This window comes from Mastigoproctus giganteus, chromosome 4 (genome assembly GCF_048544385.1).
Source record: "Mastigoproctus giganteus isolate SK-2022 chromosome 4, ASM4854438v1, whole genome shotgun sequence".
Taxonomy (NCBI): Eukaryota; Metazoa; Arthropoda; class Arachnida; order Uropygi; family Thelyphonidae; genus Mastigoproctus; species Mastigoproctus giganteus.
The window spans coordinates 75,571,504-75,596,599 of NC_143578.1; the positions used below are offsets into that span (position 1 = coordinate 75,571,504).

The 25,096-nt window shown below is 35.8% G+C and overlaps 1 protein-coding gene across 4 annotated transcripts in view; it reads right to left on the reverse strand.

Moving 5' to 3' along the window:
- Positions 1-25,096, reverse strand: part of LOC150086843 (dual serine/threonine and tyrosine protein kinase-like) — a 130,332-nt gene that overhangs the window by 18,244 nt on the left and 86,992 nt on the right. For all 4 annotated transcript variants that reach the window (XM_090371620.1, XM_090371618.1, XM_090371619.1 and 1 more), the window contains 3 exons: positions 17,895-18,057; positions 7,536-7,619; positions 4,812-5,061 (listed from right to left, as the gene is read on the reverse strand). In XM_090371620.1, coding sequence (XP_090227746.1) covers positions 4,812-5,061; positions 7,536-7,619; positions 17,895-18,057 — 497 coding nt within the window. The remainder of the gene's footprint in view (positions 1-4,811; positions 5,062-7,535; positions 7,620-17,894; positions 18,058-25,096) is intronic.

Genomic DNA, 25,096 nt, shown 5'->3' on the forward strand with positions numbered 1-25,096 from the left:
AAGCACCTGTATATAGAATGCAACATTGACTCTCTCCCTCCTTCAGATACAATTTCTTTATGAATCACACCCTGTTTATCAAAAAACATGATCAACATAATCTTGATCCTGGACTTCTGTAAACAAAACCTTTTGAGTCTTGGTGATGCTTTGCCAGAGACAAGGCATCAAAGCATGCTCTGATGCTTTGTCTCTGGGTCATACTGCAAGTCCAGTGATAATAGTTCAGGAAATTAGGACTGTCTTTACAAGCCTGGATGAAGTCGTTGCACTCTTGTTTGCTTCCGCTCATCCCACGAGGCTGTGCAGCAAATTTCACACAGACTTTCCTTTTCCCTAAATTTTCATGCAGAATTTCATGAATCATCTTATTCATATTCAACTCATCCATCATCAGTCTCAGGGTCAAACAGCTATCTCTTGCCACAATTTACTGAACTTTTGTAACTGTCCTCATTTCTACAGGGCTGATTGGCACCCATTTCTTGAGTCATTGCGAACATCCTCACATCTGTCATTATACCATTCAGACACACTGGTATGACTTAATGTTTCATCATCATAAAACAGCTTTTAACATTTCATATGTTGTTTCTGTTGCAGATTTTCCCAGTTTAAAGCAAAATTTGATATTCAATCATTGCTGCATTGCAAAATCATGATACAGAAAGTTAATGCTACTAACAAAACTGATTATTACTTGCAACCTGTCAACCTACTGGACTATCTCTGTACCACCATCTGTTGGAGGAAGTTTGAACTACAACATACCACTTCTGTTTATTTTCGAGCTCATCGAACATGACCTCAACAGCACCAGTCTTGGAACTTTATTGCCACACCTCATATATGTGGATATCAGTGACCAGCTCTAGTACCATTATATAATGATTTTTTTTTATTTTTTTTTTTTTTTTTTAGCTGGACATCAAGTTACATCAAGATGCCTTTGTGCATGTGTGTTTGTAAGATACAGAGAAAGAGGAAATTAAGTTGAAATTTGGCATTTTGATGGACAAATCTGAGTGCTTCAAGGGAAGAGTAATTACATTCAAGTTAAACTGAGAGACTCATCAAAGCTAAAGCTTATCATCATACATCTAGCTATTAGTGGAATATCCATGGGCACAAGGCATTGTTCCCATAGGAAGGTATTCTAGGTCAGGGAAACTGGGAACATTTTATGTAACAGGACAGATGGAATATGACCAGGTATGTCTGTCAGACAGCAAACACAACCTGAGGCTTTACTTATTAGGTATGAGATGTTTAGAAAAAGTTATAAGTTAGGGCTGAAGTTGGGAGTAATTTTATCAAGGCAGGGAGTCGCAATGAAAGCCTTGTCAGTCAGTTTGGTCCTGGAGACTATGCAAGGCTAACGGGGCTGTTTTTTTTTTCTTTCTTAGAATGACCTGCTGTGCTTGTTAATAGGATAGTCTATTTTTATAAAGTTGTAATACATTTGAATAGAAAGCGGAAATGTTAAGTAGTTCAGAAAACTGCTAGTTTGGGGGTGTGGAAGCAAACAGTTTGTGATATCCATAAGCAGAGTAGGAATAGAGTTTTCTTTCTTTTATTGGGATATGTGATAACCTGAGAAGTAGGGAGAGGGTGTAGTGAAATTACAATGTCTACTGGGGATTGCAATTGCATCAGCATGGAACTAGTAATTATATGGTTGGTTAGTTACCAAGAACATCAGGCACACATTTTCTTGTTTATACACAATTTTAGGAGCATAGTAAATTGGATGAATTTGAAGTAATGGTTAAGTTATCAAATGCAGCATTATAGGATTATCAGAAACATACTATCACTCATATAGCAGCAGAATTTGAATATGGTGTGTACAAGGGAGGGGGATGGATGGAATAGTTATGCTTTTGGTTAAGAAGAACACAGAATTTAAGAGTTTGCACATTCGCACTGCTGAATGTGCAAAACCTTAGATTCTGTGTTCTTTTGTAACCAAATTTTAATTAAGTCTTAGTAATATTACCATGTCAGTAATATTATGTTTACGTTTTAAAATTTGTAAATGCAGAAATATCAGCTCCTAAATTTCAGCATTAGTTCTTGCAAAATGATACAAGCAAGAAATCATATACAGCATCAGCCTTAAAAAAAAAAAACGTTTGTTTATTCCCTCTAATAATTTGTCCAATTGCTCAAATTTATTCAAACTACCTGCTTCCACAACACCTGTTTTAAGTTTATTCCAATGATCAATTACTTTCAATAAAGACAGACTTTGCACTGCATAAATAAAACTATTTTGAAAGTTTTGTGTAAATGGAACAATTATGCGGGAATTTCAATCCATTCATATAATATTGTGTTCTGTAAAAAAAAAAAATTGGAATTACTTATGAAAATACACATTGCTTGCTGAGTCACTCTATTTGTGAACTAGTTATGGCTAGTGAGTGAGTTACTTGGGTCATCTACCTGAATGACTCACTCAAAATCATTCAGCACAGCTAAAGCCACTTAACTATAAATGGCCAAATCCTACTATGTTAGATTCAAGCTTTTGTTATGATTACCAAAACTGTTGTATAAAGGTAAAGGTTTCAAATGCTCATTTTGGTTGTTGTTGTTGTTGTGTTTTCTGGCGCAAAGGCTACTTAGGCCATATTGCGCCTGCTCATTTTGGAATATTTTGAGAGCACCTGTCAAATATTACTTAGTTTTGCCTTAACTATTAATAAATATCTTTTGTTTATATTTCTATTTGTGATGCTAGTCATCAATGTAACATACCATCGTGAAAAAGGGTTAGAAATGTGAAATTCCTAGGTGATGTACTTTCTTTGAACAACAGTGTAAATTGAGTAAATACAGTTCTCCCCGCTGACTATCCCCTCCCCAATCCACAACTCATTTTTATTTCTAGGTTTATGGTTTTATTGTGTGTTGTTCTATTCCATTATTCAATCTATTCTAATATTATTCATTGGCTTAGATGCTGAAATTGTCATAATAAACATATTGTATATTTTCAATGACTTTGTTTATTACATTTAAGCCCAAGCATTTGAAAAAAATAATGCTATTTATGTTTGTGACAGTAAAACAAGTGCAAGAAGACATTAAAGAGATATTCAGAATGCCAGCACCATCCTAAAGAATCTTCATTGTTGGGAAAAGAAGGCATTCCAGACAGGGAGAGTACTGGATGCCAGATGCAGCAGAAAGCTGAAAATTTGTCATCTGGAAATGCAAAATATTCAATCATCCATTCTCAGATATCCAAAAACATCATTATGAAAATAGTCTGCAGAGTTGGATGTTTCACAAACATCATTATATTGCACAATGTAATATGACCTTAAAATGGAACTGTATAAGCCAACTGTCATTTGTGAATTATCAGATGCACATCACAAAAGGAGACTGACAGAATGTAACAGACTGCTGCAACATTTTGATACCATTCTTAAAAGATTAAATGTCATGCTTAGTGATGAGTGTGCTGTTTACCTCAGAATGTGCAAGACCATCCACCAAATGTTACGGTTTGGGCAGCATAATCTGCCCACCAACTCGGTTCTTATTTTTTTTGATGGGCTGGTCAGCCAGCAGTCATATCTGAACATGCTAGAAAATTACTTCATATCAGAACTGAGAGAAATGCAATAGCACATGAAATTTATTTTCAGTAGGGCAGGGCATCTATACATCACGCATTTGCAGTTCGAAATTATCTCAACTAAGTCTTCCCTAACCATTGGATTGGCAGGTCTTTGCCAACACTTTTGTGGCCAGTACACAGTCCTCTCCTTTTGTCATAATGTTCTTTGGGAATAAGTCAAAGCTAAGATTTCAGAACCTCACATGGCATCTGTTGATGAACTAAACAATAAATTCTGGATGCAGTTGCAATGATAACACAAAGAACATTGGGTCAATTTTCACACTGTATGTAGAGAAGAATCATCTTATGTCATGACAACAGCAGCCATCATACTGATGCACTTGATAAATAAATACACGATATTGTTGTACTATTGTAATAAGTAGTGGTATTAATTATTTAGAGTAATATGTAACAGGAGCAGGTATATTTTGTGTAATGTCCTGGAACTTATAGGAACACCCTGTAGTTTATTTTAAAATTTTTGTTCCCCATGGCGAGTTCCCTCCCACTTACTTCAATCAATTAGAAGCAGATTGAAGTCACCCACAATATTATTGTTGTAGTAGAATTTTAGGAGCATCGGTAACTAAGGCCATTTGCTCCATATATATGCCTGTAAATTGCATGTTCCGAGGTTGATTTTCTGTTTGCTGGATGAAAACCCAGAGTTTCCAGGAAAAAAACAAATCTGAGTTAGTCAGCCTGAGACTGACTAACTAACTCAGCCACACTGTGAAAAAGACCCATAAAAATTCCTCATGTCATCAATGGGAGTCAAACTCACCCACAATAAGATTCATGTTTGCTTGTCCATTCTATCTGCATGTAGAGATTCTTCATACTCTACACAACTTTCTGGTCTGTAGATTACTACCACTTTCATTATACTTTTGCTTCCAACTACTTGACATCACACAGGTTCTATGCTGGCAAGCATAATGTTTCATTCAGCAAAAGTTCTTTTCACTATCATACTGCTTTTGATAAGAAGCACAATCCCACCAATGTAGAACAAAGCTTTGTTCTACACTGATATTTTGTTTAGTATGCATGTTTGAAGTTGTTTCAATTATATGTAATAAAATATTTTCCCCTCAAAATTTGCATTATATAACATGGGTGTATCTTGTCTGGAAAAAGTGGTATGTATAATTTTAGTTTCAAAACATACCTTTTCTCACTGAGTTCCAAAGCTGGTCTTTATTTTGGCACTGTTCAAATATATATGGAAGTCTTACGTGTCCTGCACAGATATACCAAAAAAGTATCCCAAAGGCATACACATCTACACTATTATCATAACGACCACTAAATAATTCTGGTGCCATATGAATTGGTGTTCCAACAATGCTCCCAGACATCATGGCTTCAGGCTTGCAGAATCCTAAGTCAGTTACTTTAGCTCTATTGGATTTGTCAAGCTAAAGTAAAATACATCGGTAAATACACCTTTTATTTAAACAGAGTATATAAATGATATATTTTAGATTCAAAATTTTCAGAAAAAAGGAAGACCATATATATAAAAAATAACTTTATTAAATATGGCTTCATTTATATTAATCAATAGTTCAAATATCATAATTGCCAATTACACATTCATGAACAAAAATTTTCAGGTATTCCATCATGCATACTAAGCTGTATACAAAGTAGAAGTTATGGGAGTTCTTCTGATGCAAAAACTGAAAGGCACTACTATCAAATATATGTTACTGAATATGGAAAGAAAACATCTTATTGTGTGCAGTAACAATAAATTTAAGTTTTTGAGTTCTAAAATAGGTTAAAACTTAGATATAAATTTCTTTATGATCTCATTTTGAGATCTTTGTCTCTATGGTAACAAAAAAAAAAAAAAAAAAAAAAAAAAAGATAAAAAAAAAAAGAAGTTAAATAATTGACTTATGAGGTGTTGCAATAAAGTGTCCAGACTGGTGTTGCTGTGGTCATGTTCAATGAGTTAAAAAATAAACGGAAATAGTATGTTGTAGTTCAAACTTCCTCCAACAGATGTTGGTACTAAGATTCCCAGTAGGCTGACAGGTTGCAAATAAAAACCACTTTTGTTAGTAGTTATAACATTCCATGTCACGATTTTGCAATGGACCAACAAATGAATATCAAATTTTGCTTTAAATTGGGAAAATCTGCAACAAAAACATATGAAACGTTAAAAACTGGTGATGAAACATTAAGTCATACTAGTGTATTTGAATGGTATACTCAGTTCAAAGATGCACATGAGGATGTTTGTAATGGCCCAAGAAGTGGATGCCCATGAACCTATCAAAATGAGGACAGAGTTGCAAAAGTTCGGGAAAATTGTGGCAAGAGATAGTCATTTGATCCTCAGAATGATGGCTGATGAGTTGGATATGAACAGTAGTAGTAGTGCCATGTGATGCAAGAAAGCAAGTGTATGAGCTTATGTAGCATCAGCAAAAAAAAAAAAAAAAAAAGAAAAAGAAAATCACACCATTCCCTCCAAATGCTTGTCCAGTTCCTCCTTAAATTTATTCAACCTATCAACTTCCACAACGACAGATGGAAGTTTGTTCCAGCAATTAACCACCCGCTGGCTAAAGGCAAATTTCCGCACATCTATTCTACATCTGTCTTTTCTTAATTTGAATTTATGCCCCCTTAGGTTTGTAATCTGAACAAGTGGAAGGATCCCATCAGAATTCAGCGTGTTCAATCCATTCAAGATTTGATGAATCTTTTCCCTATAGGGAAAAGATTCATCAAATTCAAATTCTGCATGAAAATTTAGGGAAAAGGAGTCTGTGAAATTTGTGCTGCACAGCCTCATGGATGAGCAGAAACAACAAAGAGTGTCATTGTGCAAAGACTTCATCCAAACTTGTCAAGGTAATCCTAATTTCCTCGACTGTGTTATCACCGGATATAGTGTTGGGTGTTTCAGTATGACCCAACAACAAAGCACCAGAGCATGCAGTGGACTTCAAAATCATCACCAAGGCTCATAAATTTTTGTTTACAGAAGTTCAGGATCAAAATGATGCTGATGGTGTTTTTTACAAAACAGTGTGATTCACAAGGAAATTGTACCTGAAGGGGCAGATTTGATGCTGCATTCTATGAACAGGTGCTTCAAAGATTAATGAAGTGCATTTCCCTGGTGAAGCTTCCATTTTGAGAGAAAGGCAGCTGGTTCTTTTGCATGACAATGCTTGTCCATTCTGCACTTATTGTGAAGACATTTCTGACAAAACATGGCATTGTACAGCTCAACCATCCACCCTACTCTCTGATCTAGAATCAACAGACTTCTTCCTCTTTTTTCCAAGGTGAAAAATGTCCTCAAAGGAAAGAGATTTCAGGATGTTGAGGACACAAAGAAATACATAACTGATGAAATGAACATCTTTTTGGGCACCTTCAATGACTCTTTTCAGAATCTTTTAGAATGGTGTAATAAGTGCATTCAATCAGGTGGTAATTACTTTGAATAAAAAGAAAACCATTTTTGAGCTCCACCTTGTGTTTTTTTTATTGCCACACCTCAATCTTCTTTTAGTGTATATTGGCATACTGCATTAGTAAACCAATATTACGTTCATTCTAAATGCAACTAGGAATACACTGTATAGTCCTTTTCAAATAAAAGGTTACCTTAAAAATAGCTATTGACAATTTTTTAATTGCAACAGAGACTTTCGAGATACTTTTAATAAAGCCATATCTTGACAAACTACTGCTTTGATTTAGAAAAGGAAAAGCTACTTTGGAATGTTTATTGCATTCAGTTAGCCATACATAAAAATTTCAAAGTTATATATTCTTTAAATAGTCATGTTGCATTTTTGTAGCATAGTCAATAACATCAAATGATAAGATTATTTGCAGTATAAATAATAAGTGAACTCACCAAGACATTCTTCAGCTTAATGTCACGATGGACAAGCCCTTGACTGTGAAGAAAACGAATACCTTGAATGACATCAAGAGCCACCTAATAAAAAAATAATTTAGAATAAATTCAAAGTTCTATTAGTTTCGAGACAATATATTATAAGAAAAAAAAAATGTACATGAAATCTCTTAGATTAATTAAAACCCTTATATATAGAGTATACAGTAAACTGCACATGAAAACCTAACAGCTAGATGCTTGAAGAAAAAAATAAAGACAGATGATACTGTGGAGCATTTTTGGATTCAAGGTGCCATTTTTAAGATATAGCATAAAAAAGTTTTATGTCACTCCTGTGCTTGGCTGAACCTCTTTGTAGGCCAGTACAACATTAAATCAGAACTAGAACATCAATACCTCCCATATAACATATGTGGTTGAAATTTGTGAATAACTGTTATGTTTCAAAATAAATGAAGGTATTTAATTTTACAGCCTAGTGAAGGTGTAAGAGTAGCAAAGGAACTGGATACTACCCAAACCATGGCTTTTATTACAAACAAAAAAAGGATTGCGCGGGCAGAGAAAGCACTGCTACATCCCTACAACAGGTGCTCAAAGTGAGCACTTTGCATAACACAGTTGGTGGTGCATCTACAAATACTGACTTCGACACATTGCAGCATATATCTATCACTGTTTAAGTTCACTGCATGTAATACAAATGAGAGAAAAACCCAGAGCCCACAGCAGCCAGAAATGGCATTTCCACATCCTATCTGTCTCTATGGGAATGTTGTATTCAGCAACTGGCAGACCTCTGAACCAAAGTGGGCAGCTACAACATAATATGGAAAGCAGAGACTTTGATGAGTCATTTTTTAATAGCAAATCTTCCAACAAGCAGTGGTAACATTTCATTCGGTAGTGATGTATAGGCATTACAGGTCAAGTGAAAACAAACATTTTAAGTTCCAGATTATCTTGAGCAGTAGCTCATACACCCAAATGTAATTTTTGTGTAAATAGTTATGTTCCTTGGGTCAATTTGCCTATTTACAATGAAACAAACTTCTGGGAAATAAACCCACGTAACCCTTGCCTGAGACCAATAAACTTAGACACACTGTGAAAAACACCTATAAGAATTTTTCACATCAGTGATGTGTTATAATCACTGTGCTACCTGTGAGAACCAGCTGAATCTATTAGTACACCAGCAAAGATCAAATCATGCATGTTTTTTCAAGAACAGGAAGTGACATTAAACCATTAAATTTCTGTGCACTTTAAGTTTGTTATTATCAGAAAATAAGATATAGACCAAGAAATGGTTAACAAATAAAAAAAAAAAAAAAAAAACACCCAATTAGTTTGTGTTGAAATTAATAATGTACAAAAAAAACAAAACAAAAAAACTTAAAACAACTTTTTGAATTAAGAACAAAAGGTACAATCCTCATTCCAGTGGGTGATAAATTTTAATAGACTGTTTATGCATCTTTTCAAATGGTTACTACTGACCTCTAATTACACCAAGTAAGAGCTTATCTATTTTTTTTTTATTTTTTATAACAATCCTTAACATGAAAGATTACTGCATCTATAGTTATGTGATGGGTTCAGGGCCAAAAAGGTTTTTTTTTTTTTTGTTTTTTTTTGGCCCTGAAACCGTTTTGGTTTTGGGCTTTATTGGCAGACCTCAAAATAAAATAATGGACAATAAAACAAAATAAAATATTTTGTTTGACTGTCCACAATAATAAAATTTGATTAAGAAATAAAAGTATTTCTAACCCACCTTCAAAAATTTGCCTTAAAACACTGAAAATAAAAAAATATATAAATTTAAAAAATAATTTATATACTAAATTATAAACTATCTTTCCACATAATAAATTTATAAACTACACTGTCCACAACTGCTTATCTCTGCTTCCTGAAATGCTGGAGGGGGGGGGGGTTGTTATTGTTGATATTGGGCTTAATGGCACAAGGGCTACTGAGAACAAATTGTGTCTGTTCATTGTTTATTTACAGGCAATATATAGCTATAGATGTTAAATTATACGCTCCTGTACAGGTCAATATATTTTAGGTACATCAAAAGTGCTATGTTTGCTTCATTTCCTATGAAGTGAGATAAATCATGAGAGATGTTCCCAATGTGGAGAGAGATTGAAATGTGTTAGAGCGGATGGTTGAATGTAAGGGAAATCAACCAGAAAATTACGGACCATAAGTTGCGTCAGACATGATGAACATCGAGGAGGATTTTCTCCCAATAGTAAGAAGAGATGTGTATGATGAGTGTGTCCAATTCTAAGTCTTGCCAATACCACTTCCTCTCATCTGTTTTGTTGGACTGGAGGAGGGCTAAGGCATGTAAAGGAACTGAGAAATGGATATGGTATTTATGGCAAACCTGTAGAAGTCTCTAACAACTTATCTTTCAGAATTTGTGCAATGGTTAAGCTTGTATCTTTTTTTGCTGTGTAACTCTTTTGCGGGGCACATAATGAGCAGAGCCATACAGATTTGTCTATAGACCAAGTTTGCATGATCTATAACTATAACAGATCTACTACTGCTGAATGGGAAGGAGTTGTGTGTGTGTGTGTGTGTGTGTGTGTGTGTGTGTGTGTGTGTGTGTGTGTGTGTGTGTGTGTGTGTGTGTGTGTGTGTGTGTGTGTGTGTGTGTGTGTGAGTGAGTGAGTGAGTGAGAGAGTGATATTAAATAGTTTATTTTCATCACAAACCTCTCTTGGAAAACTTTGTTGGAGTTTCCCAAAATTGAGTTTTCTAATGTGAATCAAACTTATGCATGCCTCATATTTTTATTTTAAGAATGTAATGTTGGTAATTGCTTCAATGTGTGTTTGTTTCTTGATTACGTTCTCGATAATTTAGTGTATTGCCCACCAATGGGAAGCTTTTCACCTTTCAGTTGCCTTGGTAAAATGTATTGACATATTTTTTTTGTCTAATCTAGCTAATTTCTCCCCTAGCTCTGGGTGACAGGGGAGGGTAATGGAGCAATAAAGGGGAGGGACTTATATTATTATATGGTTTCCTGCATATTATTAACAAAGGAGGAGGAGGATAGTCACCCTTTCTGAAGATGCATGTCACCTGGGATAATTTTTGTTACAAAACTGGAGGTTTAAAGTTTCTGAAGACTCTCTAGTAAGACTCTTCACAATCTGGAATTTGACAATGGAAAGGTGACAAACAGTAATTTGGTCCCTACAAAAAGCCTTGCTAGTGGGTTCCTGTAGACAGTGCTATGTATGTATGTACGTACGTATGTCACTAATATTTATCAGGACATCCAGGAAAGAAAGGGAATGACTGTTTTCAACATAAAGGGTGAAGGATATATGATAGTGGAAATCATCCAAAGTTCTGTTATGGTCTACATAATAAGAATATCATCCACGTATTGGACCCATGGCTAAGGCATGTAAAGGGAACTGAGAAATGGATATGGTTTTTATGTCAGACCTGTAGACTTCTGTCAGAAGAGGGTGCAGGGATCACTGTGATGTCTTCTCTTCTGTAAGAGCTGAGGATGTCTTAAAAAGAGATGACAGAATCTTTTGGTCAGACTTGTTTTGGCATTAGTAAGAAGGCAAAAGTAATACAGACTATGTCAAAGCTCACTAGTATGTCCCTTGTTTATAAAAAAAGTGTTGTAATCAGTGAAGGTAGGTCATTTATTTTTTGGTGAATATGGATTTATGTTAATGGTGTGGGTGAGTGAGTTGACAATTAACAGTGTTTTGACGTGGTGATGTTTTTCATTTATGATGGGAGCTGACTGGAAACCTCTCCATATGGGTCTTGATAGTGTGCCAAACATGAAGTATGGAGAGGGAGGGGGTCTGAGTTATGATTTAGTTTGTGATGTCTCTGTCTTTTTTTTTTTTTTTTTCTTTATTTGTTTAGGAGGTCTTTGAAAATCCTTTTCACTTTTTTTTTCTTTGGGCCTGCTAGTAGGGTCTTAATTTACGACTTGGAATATGTATCTATCTTGCAAGAGACTATGAATTCTTTTAATAATCGGAGATATTCAGAATGATAATGGCCTGCTCTTTCTTTGTCAGATTTACCAATATGAATGTTTGGATCTTGTCTGAAGGAGCTGAAGGCCTTTTTGCTGTTGTTAATATTTCGTATTAACAACAGCAAAAAAAGTCTTGCGTATCTGTTAATATTTTGCCATTTGTTGTAAGTCAATTTAAAATAACTTTTTTATAAAAAGAACAGTGCATAATACCAGGGAATCTCTGATTTTGTCTTTTACATTGTGAAGGGAGGTGTAAAGAGGGACTACATAACAGAGGAGAGCATTTTGGCACTGGGTTAAAAGACAGCCCTTCGCTGAATACAGATTTCGTATTCTGTTATTGGCAATTGGAGCTCAAGCTCAGACCCCACCCTCCCACTGGTGAGCAACACTCACTTATTAGATGTTGCAGCAAAGTGAGAAAAGCATGCCCCCCCCCCCCATGAATGGGAAACAGTTTCTCCCTTTATATATCCACAACCATCGCAATGTGAATTTCTAATGTGAATCAAACTTATGCATGCCTCATATTTTATTTTACATTTTGGCAAGGTCTGAAATATGCCCACAACAACCCTATCAGCAGGCCCTATAATGCAAAAAGAGAAAACAATGTTTAAAGACCTCCAAAGCAAATAAAAAATCAACAAAAAGATATATCATAAATCAAACCCCAATAAACAGAACCAACCTTCATATCTGGCCTATATCAGGGCTCAAATAATTGGTTCTGACTATTTCCATCATGAATAGACACATCATAAAATTGGTCGTTAACTTACACACACCATTAACATAAATACATATTGACTGAAAAAGTCAGAGAACTTATAGCACAAACTGCAACACTCTTCCATACGTTTGTTGTAAAGTTTTAAGCAAATCAGTAACTTAGGCCATATTGCAGCATATATATTACCTTAAATTGCTTTAGTTCATGGGCAATTTGCTGTTTTGCTGAACAAAAGACCCAGGCATTTGGGAGGAAAACCATGCTACCCTTGTCTGAGACCAACTATCTCAACCTTGTTTTGAAAAAGGCCCATAAAAATTCCTCACATCTTTAATGAGATTAAAACTTAGGTCTTTTCCAACCTGATGTGGGAGAGGAGGGTGATTCTATGAACTGTGCTACATGTGAGGACCATACAACAAGTGAACTCACTAGCATATCCTCTTACTGATGCCAAAACAAGTTCAGCCAAAATCCTCTATCCACATGGGCCACTTGCACATCTTTTTTTTAGAAGATATTCTCAATCTCAATTCATCATAAGGGGAGGAGTTAGAAAACAAAAGTCTTCTGGGCTGGGAACAAATTGCATAAAAAATTCTTTAATATCTCAACCAACTAAAACAGAGAAAAACATGCAAAAATAATTATATATTTTTACACAAAAACTGCTTGGATAAGAATAAGGTAAAAACAAGAAAAAAAAAAAAATGATAGCTTTTGGCATCTCAGAATGCCTTTGTCAACTATAAAACCTAGAGCAAAGGTACAACAAATAAATATATGAATGAAGCAGTACTAGTGCAGGATGAGATCATTAACTTAGCCAATTACATTGATACATAGCCAATGTCCAATTATGTCACCTGCTATTATTCTGGATAATAACTTGCTCAAAACACGGTTGATGCAAAGTCCTAAGTTGTGGTTAAAGCAAGTGGGGTTTCTAGTGTCTTAACTAAAACTTAGGCCTTTGATTCAACCCTATTTCAAGCAAGTCTACTCAGAAGGATAGTAGATAGTATAATAGAGCACTGCATAAGTAGTAGCTAGTTATGTGATCTTCCTGTTAGCAGTCTCTAACAGGAGACTGCTAACAGGAAGTTAGCAGTCTCCTGTTTAAATAGAAAGTTCTATTTAAGTCTCCTTAAATAGAACTTTCTATTTAAGTGTATCCCATTCTACAGGGATGGGATACACTTAAATAGAAAGGGTGCAAGAATATTTGCTGATGCTATCGAGGCAGTGTTAGGTGGGTCAGAAAACTTGCTAGCTTGGGGAGATACAAGGACTAATAGATTAACAGTAGCCACTAACAGAGGTGAAAGTAATTCTTGCTCTGCTTCTATTGGAATGAGCAGCAGCCTGGAAAACAAGATGCAGGGTATTTCAGAGACTGCGGGGAGTCATTGCGGTACAAGTAAACACACGGGTTGTGTTAGGATAGCTAAGAATAGGAACAGGTACATGTATACTTGAGTATACACCAATGCCAGGAGTTTGGTAAATAAATTTGATGAATTTGAGGTATTGCTCAAAACATCAAAGGTAGATATTGTTGGGATATCAGAGACGTGGTGTCACACAGATATAAGGAATGCAGAACTGGAATTTGGGGAGTACAATGTGCACTGGAAAGATAGACAGGATAGGAAGGGAGGAGGGGTTATGCTATTGGTTAAGAAACACATAAAATCCAAGGAAATGAAACCAGTCGACATCACCGGACAGTGCAGTGTCGAGTCAGTTTGGTGTGACATAAGCATTGGAAGATCAAAATTGAGAGTAGGAGTGTGTTATAGGCCTAATGACTCTGATGAGTATAATAAGAAACTGTACAGGGAAATAGAGTGGGCCAGTAAATCAGCGAGTCTTATAATGGGGGATTTTAATTTCTCAGATATTCACTGGAATTTGTGGGTTGGTCACACACACACACCAGCAAAGCTTTTGTGGATTTATTGGATGATTGTTTTCTACATCAGCTTGTTTGGGAGGCAACTAGAGGGAGTAATACTCTTGATCTGATTATCAGTAGTGATTCTTCATGCATTAAGAATCTGCAGATAAAGAAACCACTAGGTGGCAGTGATCACAGTGTGCTGAAGTGGGATTTACTCAAAGAGGTAACTACCATCAGGGGTAAAGGGAAGGGTTTTTGCTTTCGTAAAGGCGACTATGGTGGTCTGAGACAGTACTTAAATTCTATACAGAGGGGCCAACTGATGATGTTACCAACAGCAAATTCAAAATGGGAAGCATTCAAAGAATTTATCTTGGAAGCTATTAGGCTTTACATGCCAACTAAGAAACATTGTTCAAGGCCTAAATGGATGTCAGATGAACTAATGAGACACATGGCAGAGAAGAAAAATGCATGGGATACATATAAATTGATGGGTGACATGGAAGCCTATGATAGATATAAGCTGGTCTGTAACCACGTCACAATTAACAGTGTTTTGACGTGGTGATGTTTTTCATTTATGATGGGAGCTGACTGGAAACCTTTCCATATGGGTCTTGATAGTGTGCCAAACATGAAGTATGGAGAGGGGGTCTGAGTTATTATAATTTAGTTTGTGATGTCTCTGTCTTTTTTTTTATTTATTTATTTTTTTATTTGTTTAGGAGGTCTTTGAAAATCCTTTTCACTTTTTTTTTTCTTTGGGCCTGCTAGTAGGGTCTTGATTTACGACTTGGAATATGTATCCATCTTGCAAGAGACTATGAATTCTTTTAATAATCGGATTAGGCAGGCAAAGACAGATTATGAGAAATCTTTGGCAAAGGATGCAAAGAAAAACAGCAGAGTTATTTACCTATGTAAACTCTAAAAGGAAAGGGATGAATCAGATTGGTGCACTGATTATTGATGGTTCAACTGTTGATGATCCTGCTCAGATAGCTAACAAACTAAATGAGTATTTTGCATCTACATTCACACATGAGGAGTTATTCAGGGAGGGGAATGCCAGAGGCAAATTAAACTCTGGAATTGAGCAAGATTATTTTGTAATAACTGAGAGGAACATGGAGGAGAAATTGTTGAAGATAAACATAAAAAAGGCACCCGAAGTGGATGGGATCTATCTAGTTATATTAAAGGAGGCAGCAAAGGAAGTAAGCAAACCCTTAGCCATAATTATGAGAGCTTCTTTGGACTCAAGGGAGGTATCCATAGACTGGAGATGTGCAAATGTGACCCCAATTCACAAAGGGGGATCAAAGGGCGACAGAAGTAATTATAAACCTGTTAGTTCTGTTCCAGGAAAATTAATGGAGGCACTGGTTAAAGAAGCACTGCAGGATCATCTAGACAAGACTTCAGTTATAGCTCGGACAGCATGGTTTTGTTAAGGGAAAGTCTTGCCTGACCAATTTTATCGGATACTATGATGTGGTCACAAAGGAACTGGATGCAGGGAATAACTTTGATATCATATATTTGGATCTTAGAAAGGCTTTTGATACTGTTGTACATGGAAGACTGGAAGACTGCTGAATAAATTGGAGCAGTGTGGCATTGGAGGCAAATTGCTGCTATGGATAAAGGGATGGTTGAGTGGGAGAAGGCAGAGTGGTAATCAATGGACACTGCTCATTGTGGACTAATGTTATTAGTGGAGTCCCTCAGGGTTCAGTGTTGGGTCCATTGTTGTTTTCTGTATTTATAAATGATATTGATGATGGTATATCAAACTTAATGTCCAAGTTTGCAGACAATACGAAGGTTGGCAGGGTTGTTAAGGACACTAATAACAGTAAGCTGCTGCAACAGGATCTAGAAAAGTTGAGCAGATGGGCAAATGAAGTTTAACATTGACAAATGTAAAGTACTACATATGGGAAGCAGTAACCCGAGAGTAACGTATCAGCTCTGTGGTACTACACTGACAGTGGTAGAGAACGAAAAGGATCTGGGGGGGGGATAACTGTGCAGGCAGATATGAATTTTTCTGAGCAGTGCAGCTGGTCTGCAAGAGTAGCTCATGGTGTCTTGTCAATGATATACAGGAATTTTTCTAGAAGGGATAAGGAGGTGATTATCCCCTTGTATAAGGCAATGGTCAGGCCACACCTTGAGTACTGTATACAGATCTGGAGGCCTCATTTTAAGAAGGATGTAGAGCTGTTGGAACAAGTACAGAGAAGGGCAACAAAACTAGTGAATAGAACAAAGGGTTGCTCTTACAAAGAAAGGTTTAAGTTTTGCAAATTACAGTGATTGGAGACTAGGCACCTGCAAAGTGATCTGATTGAGGTGTATAAAGCCTTGAATGGTTTGAGCATGCTCAATGCTGTTGGGATTCTTCCTCTTGCTCAGAATAATCACCTGAGAGGGCATAAATTCAAATTGAGTAAGGACAGATGTAGGATAGATGTGTGGAAGTTTGCCTTTAGCCAGCAGGTAGTTGGTTGATGGAACAGACTTCCATCCCTTGTTGTGGAAGTTGATAGCCTAAATAAATTTAAGGCTGAGCTGGACAGGTATTTGGAACGAACGGAGAGGTGAAATGGGAGCGTTTTTTTTTTTTTTTTTTTTTTTTTGGCTGATGCTGCTGCATAAGCTTGCTTTCTTGCATCATATGCCTCTACTAATGCTAATGCTATTCTGTACTGGTACTGTTTCATTCATTGCAGCATTACTCTAGATTTTATGGCTGCTGAAGACATCCTGGGATATTGAAGTGTTAGTTATATCTGGAAAACCAAAAAGAAATTCAAGGCATCTCCTCCTCCCATCTAACCACTTGTAACTCACTCTTCACTCCTACTAAGAGCTAGGAGAGAACTTAGCCACAATTTCCAAAAGATGTTGACATTTTTGACGAGGCTAATCCTGACTGAAACAGATTCCAAGCTTTCATCATCACCTAAGGATACCACATACAGGTAACATGACTTTCCCACTCTGCACTGGTACCACTTCATGTAGTAGGACTACGTACCCTATTACATAGGAAGCAGGCCCTACTTCTGAACCTATAGAAGCTTGAAGGACTGCACAGGTGAACACCTAACACTAAGCTGGGTGAGACAAGATAATAAGTGGTTTTTCACTCCATTTACAATGGCTGTGCTGCTTACCACAACCAGTCACCATATTTTCTTTTTTTCTTGTTTACTATTAAAAAAAAATTTTAAAAATTGCTTTTGTCAAAAGGGAAAAGAGGTAAAAAGAAAAACCTTTGAAATGGCTGAACTCACAAATTTTTTTTTTACTGAACAATAAATATATTTGCTTCTATAATATAGGTCTAAGGAATGTATTCTTTATTGATAAAATTACTTTATAAACTTTTCATAAAACCATAAGAGAGACCATTTCTGGGAAAATTAGAAAATTTGGAAGATAAAAATTGGGCTTAATTTGTAACTATATACCAAAACAAAAAATGTAAATAATAGTCCAGGCTACTATTGAAACATTCATGGCAAACCTACTGAAAATATATACAATAATATAATTAATGATTTTTCAGTACGAATGAAGAATGAACATAGGCTACATTCATTCTTTCCACTGAAATAAGCAAAGTTATACATGAGAGAGAGAGAGAGATTTTACCTGTAATCTACTCATAAAGTCAAGTCCCATTTTGATGGCTGAGTGCAAGTCTCTTTGGAGACGATCCATGACTAGTAAGACTGCTGGAGAAGTTCCACCTCCATAAGAATGATCTATAACTGATCCTCTTATTTGGACTACACGATCATGCTCTGGTATACTTCTACAAATAAAAACAATACAATATAGGAAACAAGGCAATTCTACAAACAAAAGATTTCAAAATTCTTAAATTATGATTATAATTCTGAATAATCGCATGGATGTGTCAAAAGAATAATAGCGAATCAGCTTTCATATACAGTTCTACATTATAGTATGTATTCTTTGGAAAGAAACAGCAACAGATAGACTGAAGGAAACAGGGAGAGAGCATTAAAATAAAATGTAAATCAGCAATATAAGGAAACAAGTGGCTGATCAACTTTTATTTTTACTTTTTTTTTAAATGTATGGAAAAAAAATTAAATTTTTTTGAATTCTGCTTGTGGTATACCAGCATGTACAAGTTGATCAGAGAATTGTAATGCTGAATACAAATTAAATTACCTGACCGTTTGGTCATCCCAGAGTATAAACAAAATTTATTGATTTATTTAATATATAATAATATATATATATAGTTATAGGCCTCCATAACTGAGTGGTTAGGAGTTTGTATTGATTCAGTTTCATTGTTGTGGCAAGATTTATTTCATAATATACAGTAATAAATAAAATAATATGAAATAATGTGCAGATTATCATAGGAAATATGTTCAAAAACTGAGATATGTGCTTAAAAAGTTCTCATCACCCTCGGTTTTCAATTATTGTAGGTTAATGACTGAAAACCAAGACCTATAGTTGGTTTCATCATCTTTTCCATCTATTTAGATTTATTTTTAAATTTTTTTTCTAGAACATTTGGAAGATTTCTAGAGCATTCAGGAGATTTCTACAGCATTCGAGAATGTTCTAGATTATTTCTATATCTGTAAGAAAGGTCAGGATGTTTCCGGAAGGTTCTACAACTTTCAACAGAGTTCTCTAGAAACATTGTCGGCCTTCTAGAAACTTTTCTACCAGTATATATATACAGGGTGTCTCAAAAATACATGGCAAAACTTCAGGAACGAGTTCCTCATACGTAGACAATAAAAATATTTTATATCAACATAGTTCCGGAAATGCTTGGTTCCCGAGTTATTAACCGGAATGTCTTATCTCCCACAGGTGATTTCCTTCATCACAAGGTACTGACAGAATCTGGTGGTTTTACATTCCGACCATGTACTCAAATCAGGAGCAAGCAGATATGCACTTTATGTATGCAGGGTAATCTGCTGGTGACAAGGCCTGTACCCACTACAGATGGTAAGGATACAGTTGGTGTTCTTGCAACACTCTCCAAATAGTTGAAGGTTGAACAGCCAGTTGCATTGCTATTCTGCATGTGCTGATTCCAGGAGTGGCATGCACAACATCCAAAATTTCCTCCTCTACTTCAGGAGTCGTAAATCTCTGGTCGTCCTCTGTCGGCAGCACGTGTGTAAAGGTCCCACGTTCACAAAGGTGGTGATGGATACCTTCAAACGTTTTCCTGTCTGGACATCTTCATTCTGGGAACCTTTCGTGGTACAAACGACGAGCCTCCAGAGCATTGCCGTCCGCCAAACCATACATAAAGTGCATATCCACTTGCTCCTGATTTGAGTACATGGTCGGAATGGAAAACCACCAGATTCTGTCAGTACCTTGTGAAGAAGGAAATCACCGGTGGGAGATAAGACATTCCGGTTAATAACTCAGGAACCAAGCATTTCTGGAACTATGTTGATATAAAATATTTTTATTGTCTACATATGATGAACTCATTCCTAAAGTTATGCTGTGTATTTTTGAGACACCCTGTATATGTATATATATATATATATATATATATGTATGTGAGTGGGTTCCACACCAAGCAAGTATTTTCACACTTCAAAAAGTGTATGTGTTTCAGAGAGTGAATGACAAACAAATTGAACAAGTGTTGTGTGCATTAGCATAAATTGTGAACTGTGTTTAAATTAGAAATAAAAATCTACAATTTCTTAATTGTCTTCTTATGTGCAAGTACTTCAACTGTACATGAAATGCCACATTCTTGCTGAAACATTTGCAGAGAAGTGGTATTAAAATCGCAGTGGAAGCCACAGTCACAACCTGTGAGAAAAGTTTATGAACTCTATTTTAGATGTATCATAGATTATGTTTTTTGCTGTTCCGGTGATATGGCGAGAACCTTGAGACCACATAAACAATTGCTACTTTTTCATGACCAATATTTCTGGTTTTTCTGGGAAAACCAAGCATAAAGTAGAGTATCCCAACATACCTTCTGCTTTAAGGCCGGTTCCTCGCAATGATACAAAGCCACCAGAAACTTTTGGACTTGACTCTGATTCAGGATTGGAAAAGAAGTCTCCAGAAGGTGGAGAACCCAGAATGAATAGAGATAGACTTTTCAACTCTTGATACTGCAAAGCCACATATAGGCAGAATTGAATGATTTGGTCAGAGATATGGAGATTTCCAAAAACCAAGGCTCAATTACTAGGATTGTGGCTTCAGCAGTGGAATCTTCTTGAAAAGGGCATCAAGGTATCTTTCTATACATGACAGTGTAAAAAAAATATGGAGGTCTTAAAGTCTTGAAACTTTATTAGACAGTTGGACAGACAACTTGAGTAGTCGAGACCCGCAAATTAGTGGGTCTTAACTAATTCAAGGTATCTTTTTATAGGAAGAGACAATCTAACATAATGACCTATTACTCCAAGGATGGTGCTTTGGTTTATTGTAACTATGTCCAGAAATGAACGAAAGTTACATCGGGAGTACGTTCCTGAGCATTGGAAGCCTTTCATTAATTCATCCGAGGTCACTTTGAAAGCAGTTTTATTCCATAATGGAAATAAGTATCCATATATGAGGGGGTATCAAAAAGTTTGTACCCTTACCTAGAAATAATAGCCCTAGAAAGGAGAAACTTTAATCCTTTTCTATTAATAAAATAATAAGAGGAGTTTACCTCAATATAGTGCGTAGAACACTTCCATATGATACCCTCCAGAAATTAAAACGGAAAAATCGACAACTTACCGGTACATTAGAGTAAAATATAAATAATTAAATAATCAATTTAACACAATTCAAATCAATTTAAAACAATTAAAAATCAAAATCAAATTAATGCAATTAAAAATCAAATTAATGCAATTAAGGGAATCTAACGAAAATATTCAAAACGATTTCAAAGAGGAAGGAAAATCGTTTTTAATATTTTCGTTAGATTCTTTTAATTGCGTTAATTTGATTTTTGTTTTAAATTGATTTGAATTGTGTTAAATTGATTATTTAATTATTTATATTTTACTCTAATGTACCGGTAAGTTGTCGATTTTTCCATTTTAATTTCTGGAGGGTATCATACGGAAGTGTTCTACGCACTATATTGAGGTAAACTCCTCTTATTATTTTACTAATATTATTATCAACGTAGAACATATTGAGCAGTACAGCTCTGATTCATACTATCTAATCCTTTTCTATGTACTCTCCATGTATAGTAACACATTTCTCCCATCTATGGATCAGCTGTTTAATGCCTTGATCATAGAAGTCCGCACTTTTTGCCTGAAACCACAATTGCACTTCATTGATGACTTCCCGAGATGAATCAAAGCGGCATCCACGCAATGGTTTCTTAATTTCTTGAAACAAGAAGTCTGATGGTGCTGGGTCAGGAGAATGGGGTGGGTGCTACAGTAGTTCGAAGCTGCACCAGGAAACAAATTTTGTGGCAACGGCCGTGTGAGCCAGTGCATTGTCTGACAGAAGGTGGACACCTTTAGTTAACATTCCATGCCTTTTCACCTTCAAAGCATCAAGTAGCTTTTTCAAAGGATTTCTGTGTGGAACCACGAGGTAGGTAATCTGTCAGGATAACCCCTTTTCTGTTCCGAAACACAGACATCACCTTCTTCGCAGGTGGAGCACACCTCCCAAAAAAAGGGAGGTGGGGAGGAGGTGTGCATCCACTGCTTTGACACGTCTTTAGTCACCAGATCTTACTAGTACACCCAGCATTCGTCATATGTCACCAACTGATCAAAAAAGTTCTCAACATCTGCATTATACAAATCCAACAGTTGGCGAGAACATTACATTTGCCATTACTTCTGCAAAGGCATTAGCAATCTTGGAGCCCCTTGTGCAGATGTGTGACATGTGCACCTTAGACATGTGCAGATGGTCATGTAAAATGCAGACCCATAACTAATTCCCACTGCATTTGTGATGAAATGAATTGTCACACATCTGTCACTCAGCACCAGCTGCTTAACTTTTGCAACCGTCTCACTGTCTGTGAATGTTGATGGCCTTCCTTCTCTTGGCTCATCAAAGACACTTGTACAACCGCACTGGAACTCCCATTTCCACTTTTTCACAGTGTCATAGGATGAACAATTCTGCCCATATACACCTTTCATTTCTTCGTCAGTTTCCTGAGCTTTCTTGCCCTGCAAATGCCAGAACTTGATCATTGCTTTATACTTCACTTTGTCATCCATACCATTCTTTCTCAGATTCCGGGCTCCACCTCTGGTGTACGATCACCTACGGGAATGAAATTTCACATGTTAGTTAATGAATGTGTAGACAACTTATATTAAAAATAGCAGCTTCCTACTGATGTTTTATCTAGGTCAAGGTATGAATTTTTTGATACCCCCTCGTATATCATTGGCCCATGCAGTTCACTTGAAGGAAATGTATGAGAAACTACAGGTTCTTTTGCAAAAAATATGCTATCAAGAATACAAATAGAATATCTGTGCCGACTTAAAAGTGGTAGTTTTGCTGACTGGGTTGCAAAATAAATAAATAAATCTAAAAATATAAATGCAGCCATTATCAATCCACTGCAGGATGGAGGCTTCCTCAACAAATCATGTTGACGGAAATGAATCATAATCTGCCATGCTGGTCCAGTATAGGTTGGCAAATTGACCGTATTTAGCAGTCGGGGGATTGAACCCCAGTCTATTCACAGAGAGTGTACTACTGCACTCCCCCCTCCTGACCGCTCGGCTACGGAACTAAATACTGCTGCTTTTTATGCGAGTGGGACAGCCGAGTGAAGGACTGCCACTACAGGGTAGGAAAAAAAAAATAAAATAAAATAAAAAGGCAAGACCATTCAGAAAATACACCAGTCCAGAAAAATGTAGCACATCCTCCTTTTGTGGATTAGTCAAAAATCTATTTACCTCCATTGCACATCAAGCCAGATTTAATAAAAATATTTGTGAAAGTGATGAACAAAAAAAAATAAAGATTTTCCTATTTGAGGCTAAAGTTTCCTTGAATCAGTGAGGACAAGATAAAAGAGGGAATTTTTGTGGCTACTCAAATTAAACTGCTATTCCAAGATGAGGAATTCACTAAAAAATTGAATGCTACAGAAATAAGAGCCTGGAAGGCATTCGAAAATGGCTGCTGGAACTTTTTAGGCAATGAGAAATCACAAAATTACAGTGAAATTGTGGATGAACTAATTTTAGTGTACAGAGAGTTGGAATGCAACATATCATTATAGCTTCATTTCCTACATTTCCATTTAGACTTTTTTCCAGAAAACGTGGGAGCGGTCTCTGACGAACATGATGAAAGCTTTCACCAAGATATTTCTAAATAAAATGGAAAAAAAGATACCAAGGAAAATGGAGTCTAAATACGTTGGAAGACTACTGTTGGAATCTTGTACGGGAGACACCAATGGAGATGATTATTAAAGGCAAAAAACGACAAAAGTGTTTTCTTATCAGATAAACATTTTTGTAAATAGAATAAGGTTAATAGACCCATTGTTCAAAATTTAGTACTGTACGTAACATTTTCATAATACATATATGAAATTTTTTTACTAGAAACTTAGTTTTTGACTTTAATCCCTTTTCTCTTAAAATTGGTAGCTGTTACAGCAATATGGTTGCCATGTTTTAATACTGCAATGTCAAATCTACAAGAACCCCCCTGAATTTTAACAGAGAGCGAAAAAAAACTCATGGTAATAATAACTGGGGCACTATGAAATTAAGTTGGTTATTCATTTAGGTGAAGTTTATACATTATTGGATAATCCTGTGTCAATAATTACAGTGATCTGAGAGAATTTTTTTCTTTAAATACATTAAAATATTCTGTTCTATGTTTGGATCTTTTTTTCCAGGGGGGGGGGTACATACTGCAATGGCAAAATATTTTAAAGTGTTTAAATACAAAATTCTCTCAGATCACAGTAACATAGACAGGATTATCCTCAGTAATGTATAAACTTCACCTAAATGAACAACTAACTTTATTTTAATTGGTTATTATAATCAGATATCATGCCTATCAGTTCATTTTACAAATTTAGATGTTTAATAAGAGCTTTTAACTAAAAAAAAAAGGAGAGGAAGGTCAAGGGACATCTCTTAATTGTATTTTTAAACAATATATCTTATATATTATCTTAAATATAAGATAACAAAAGTTAAATGAATATTAAATCTCTAGTACTGGGCTAAATTTGTGGCCAGTGAAGCAATTAAGTAAAGGAATGGGGCTACATTTCAATACATGCTATTATCAAATTATTTGAAACAAAGTGATATTTCTCTTACTCTCTGCTTTGTTCTTCCAGTGACAGTGATAAGGCTCAGATACTCACCTCAGAAACAACATCATCATCCACAAGTTGACCTGAAATCACCTTCATGTTTTTAATCAAAATAGCATCACCAAAAGAGGTGTTATTCATTAATAAACTCTGAGACACTGCCATGACATGCTTTACAACTTACTGGTCTCTAATCAATTCTAATCAGAATTGAGGTGGATGACCTCAATTTGCAATCTCCCTTCAGATGCAATACGTTATTCACTGTTCCTTGTTCCCCATATTGTGTTGAACTTACTGTTCAACACAATATGGGGCATAAGCCATAGCTATAATACAGAGGTAATTAATGCCAATGACTCCCACCACTGATAAAAGAATGTGGAATAAACTCTGTCAGCAATGATGGCTTCAAACAATTTTAGAGCCACCATTCCTAATGTATTTAACATACGTACATAGAATTTCCTTTCTATATATTCAAACATTATATCTGCTAAGAATGATA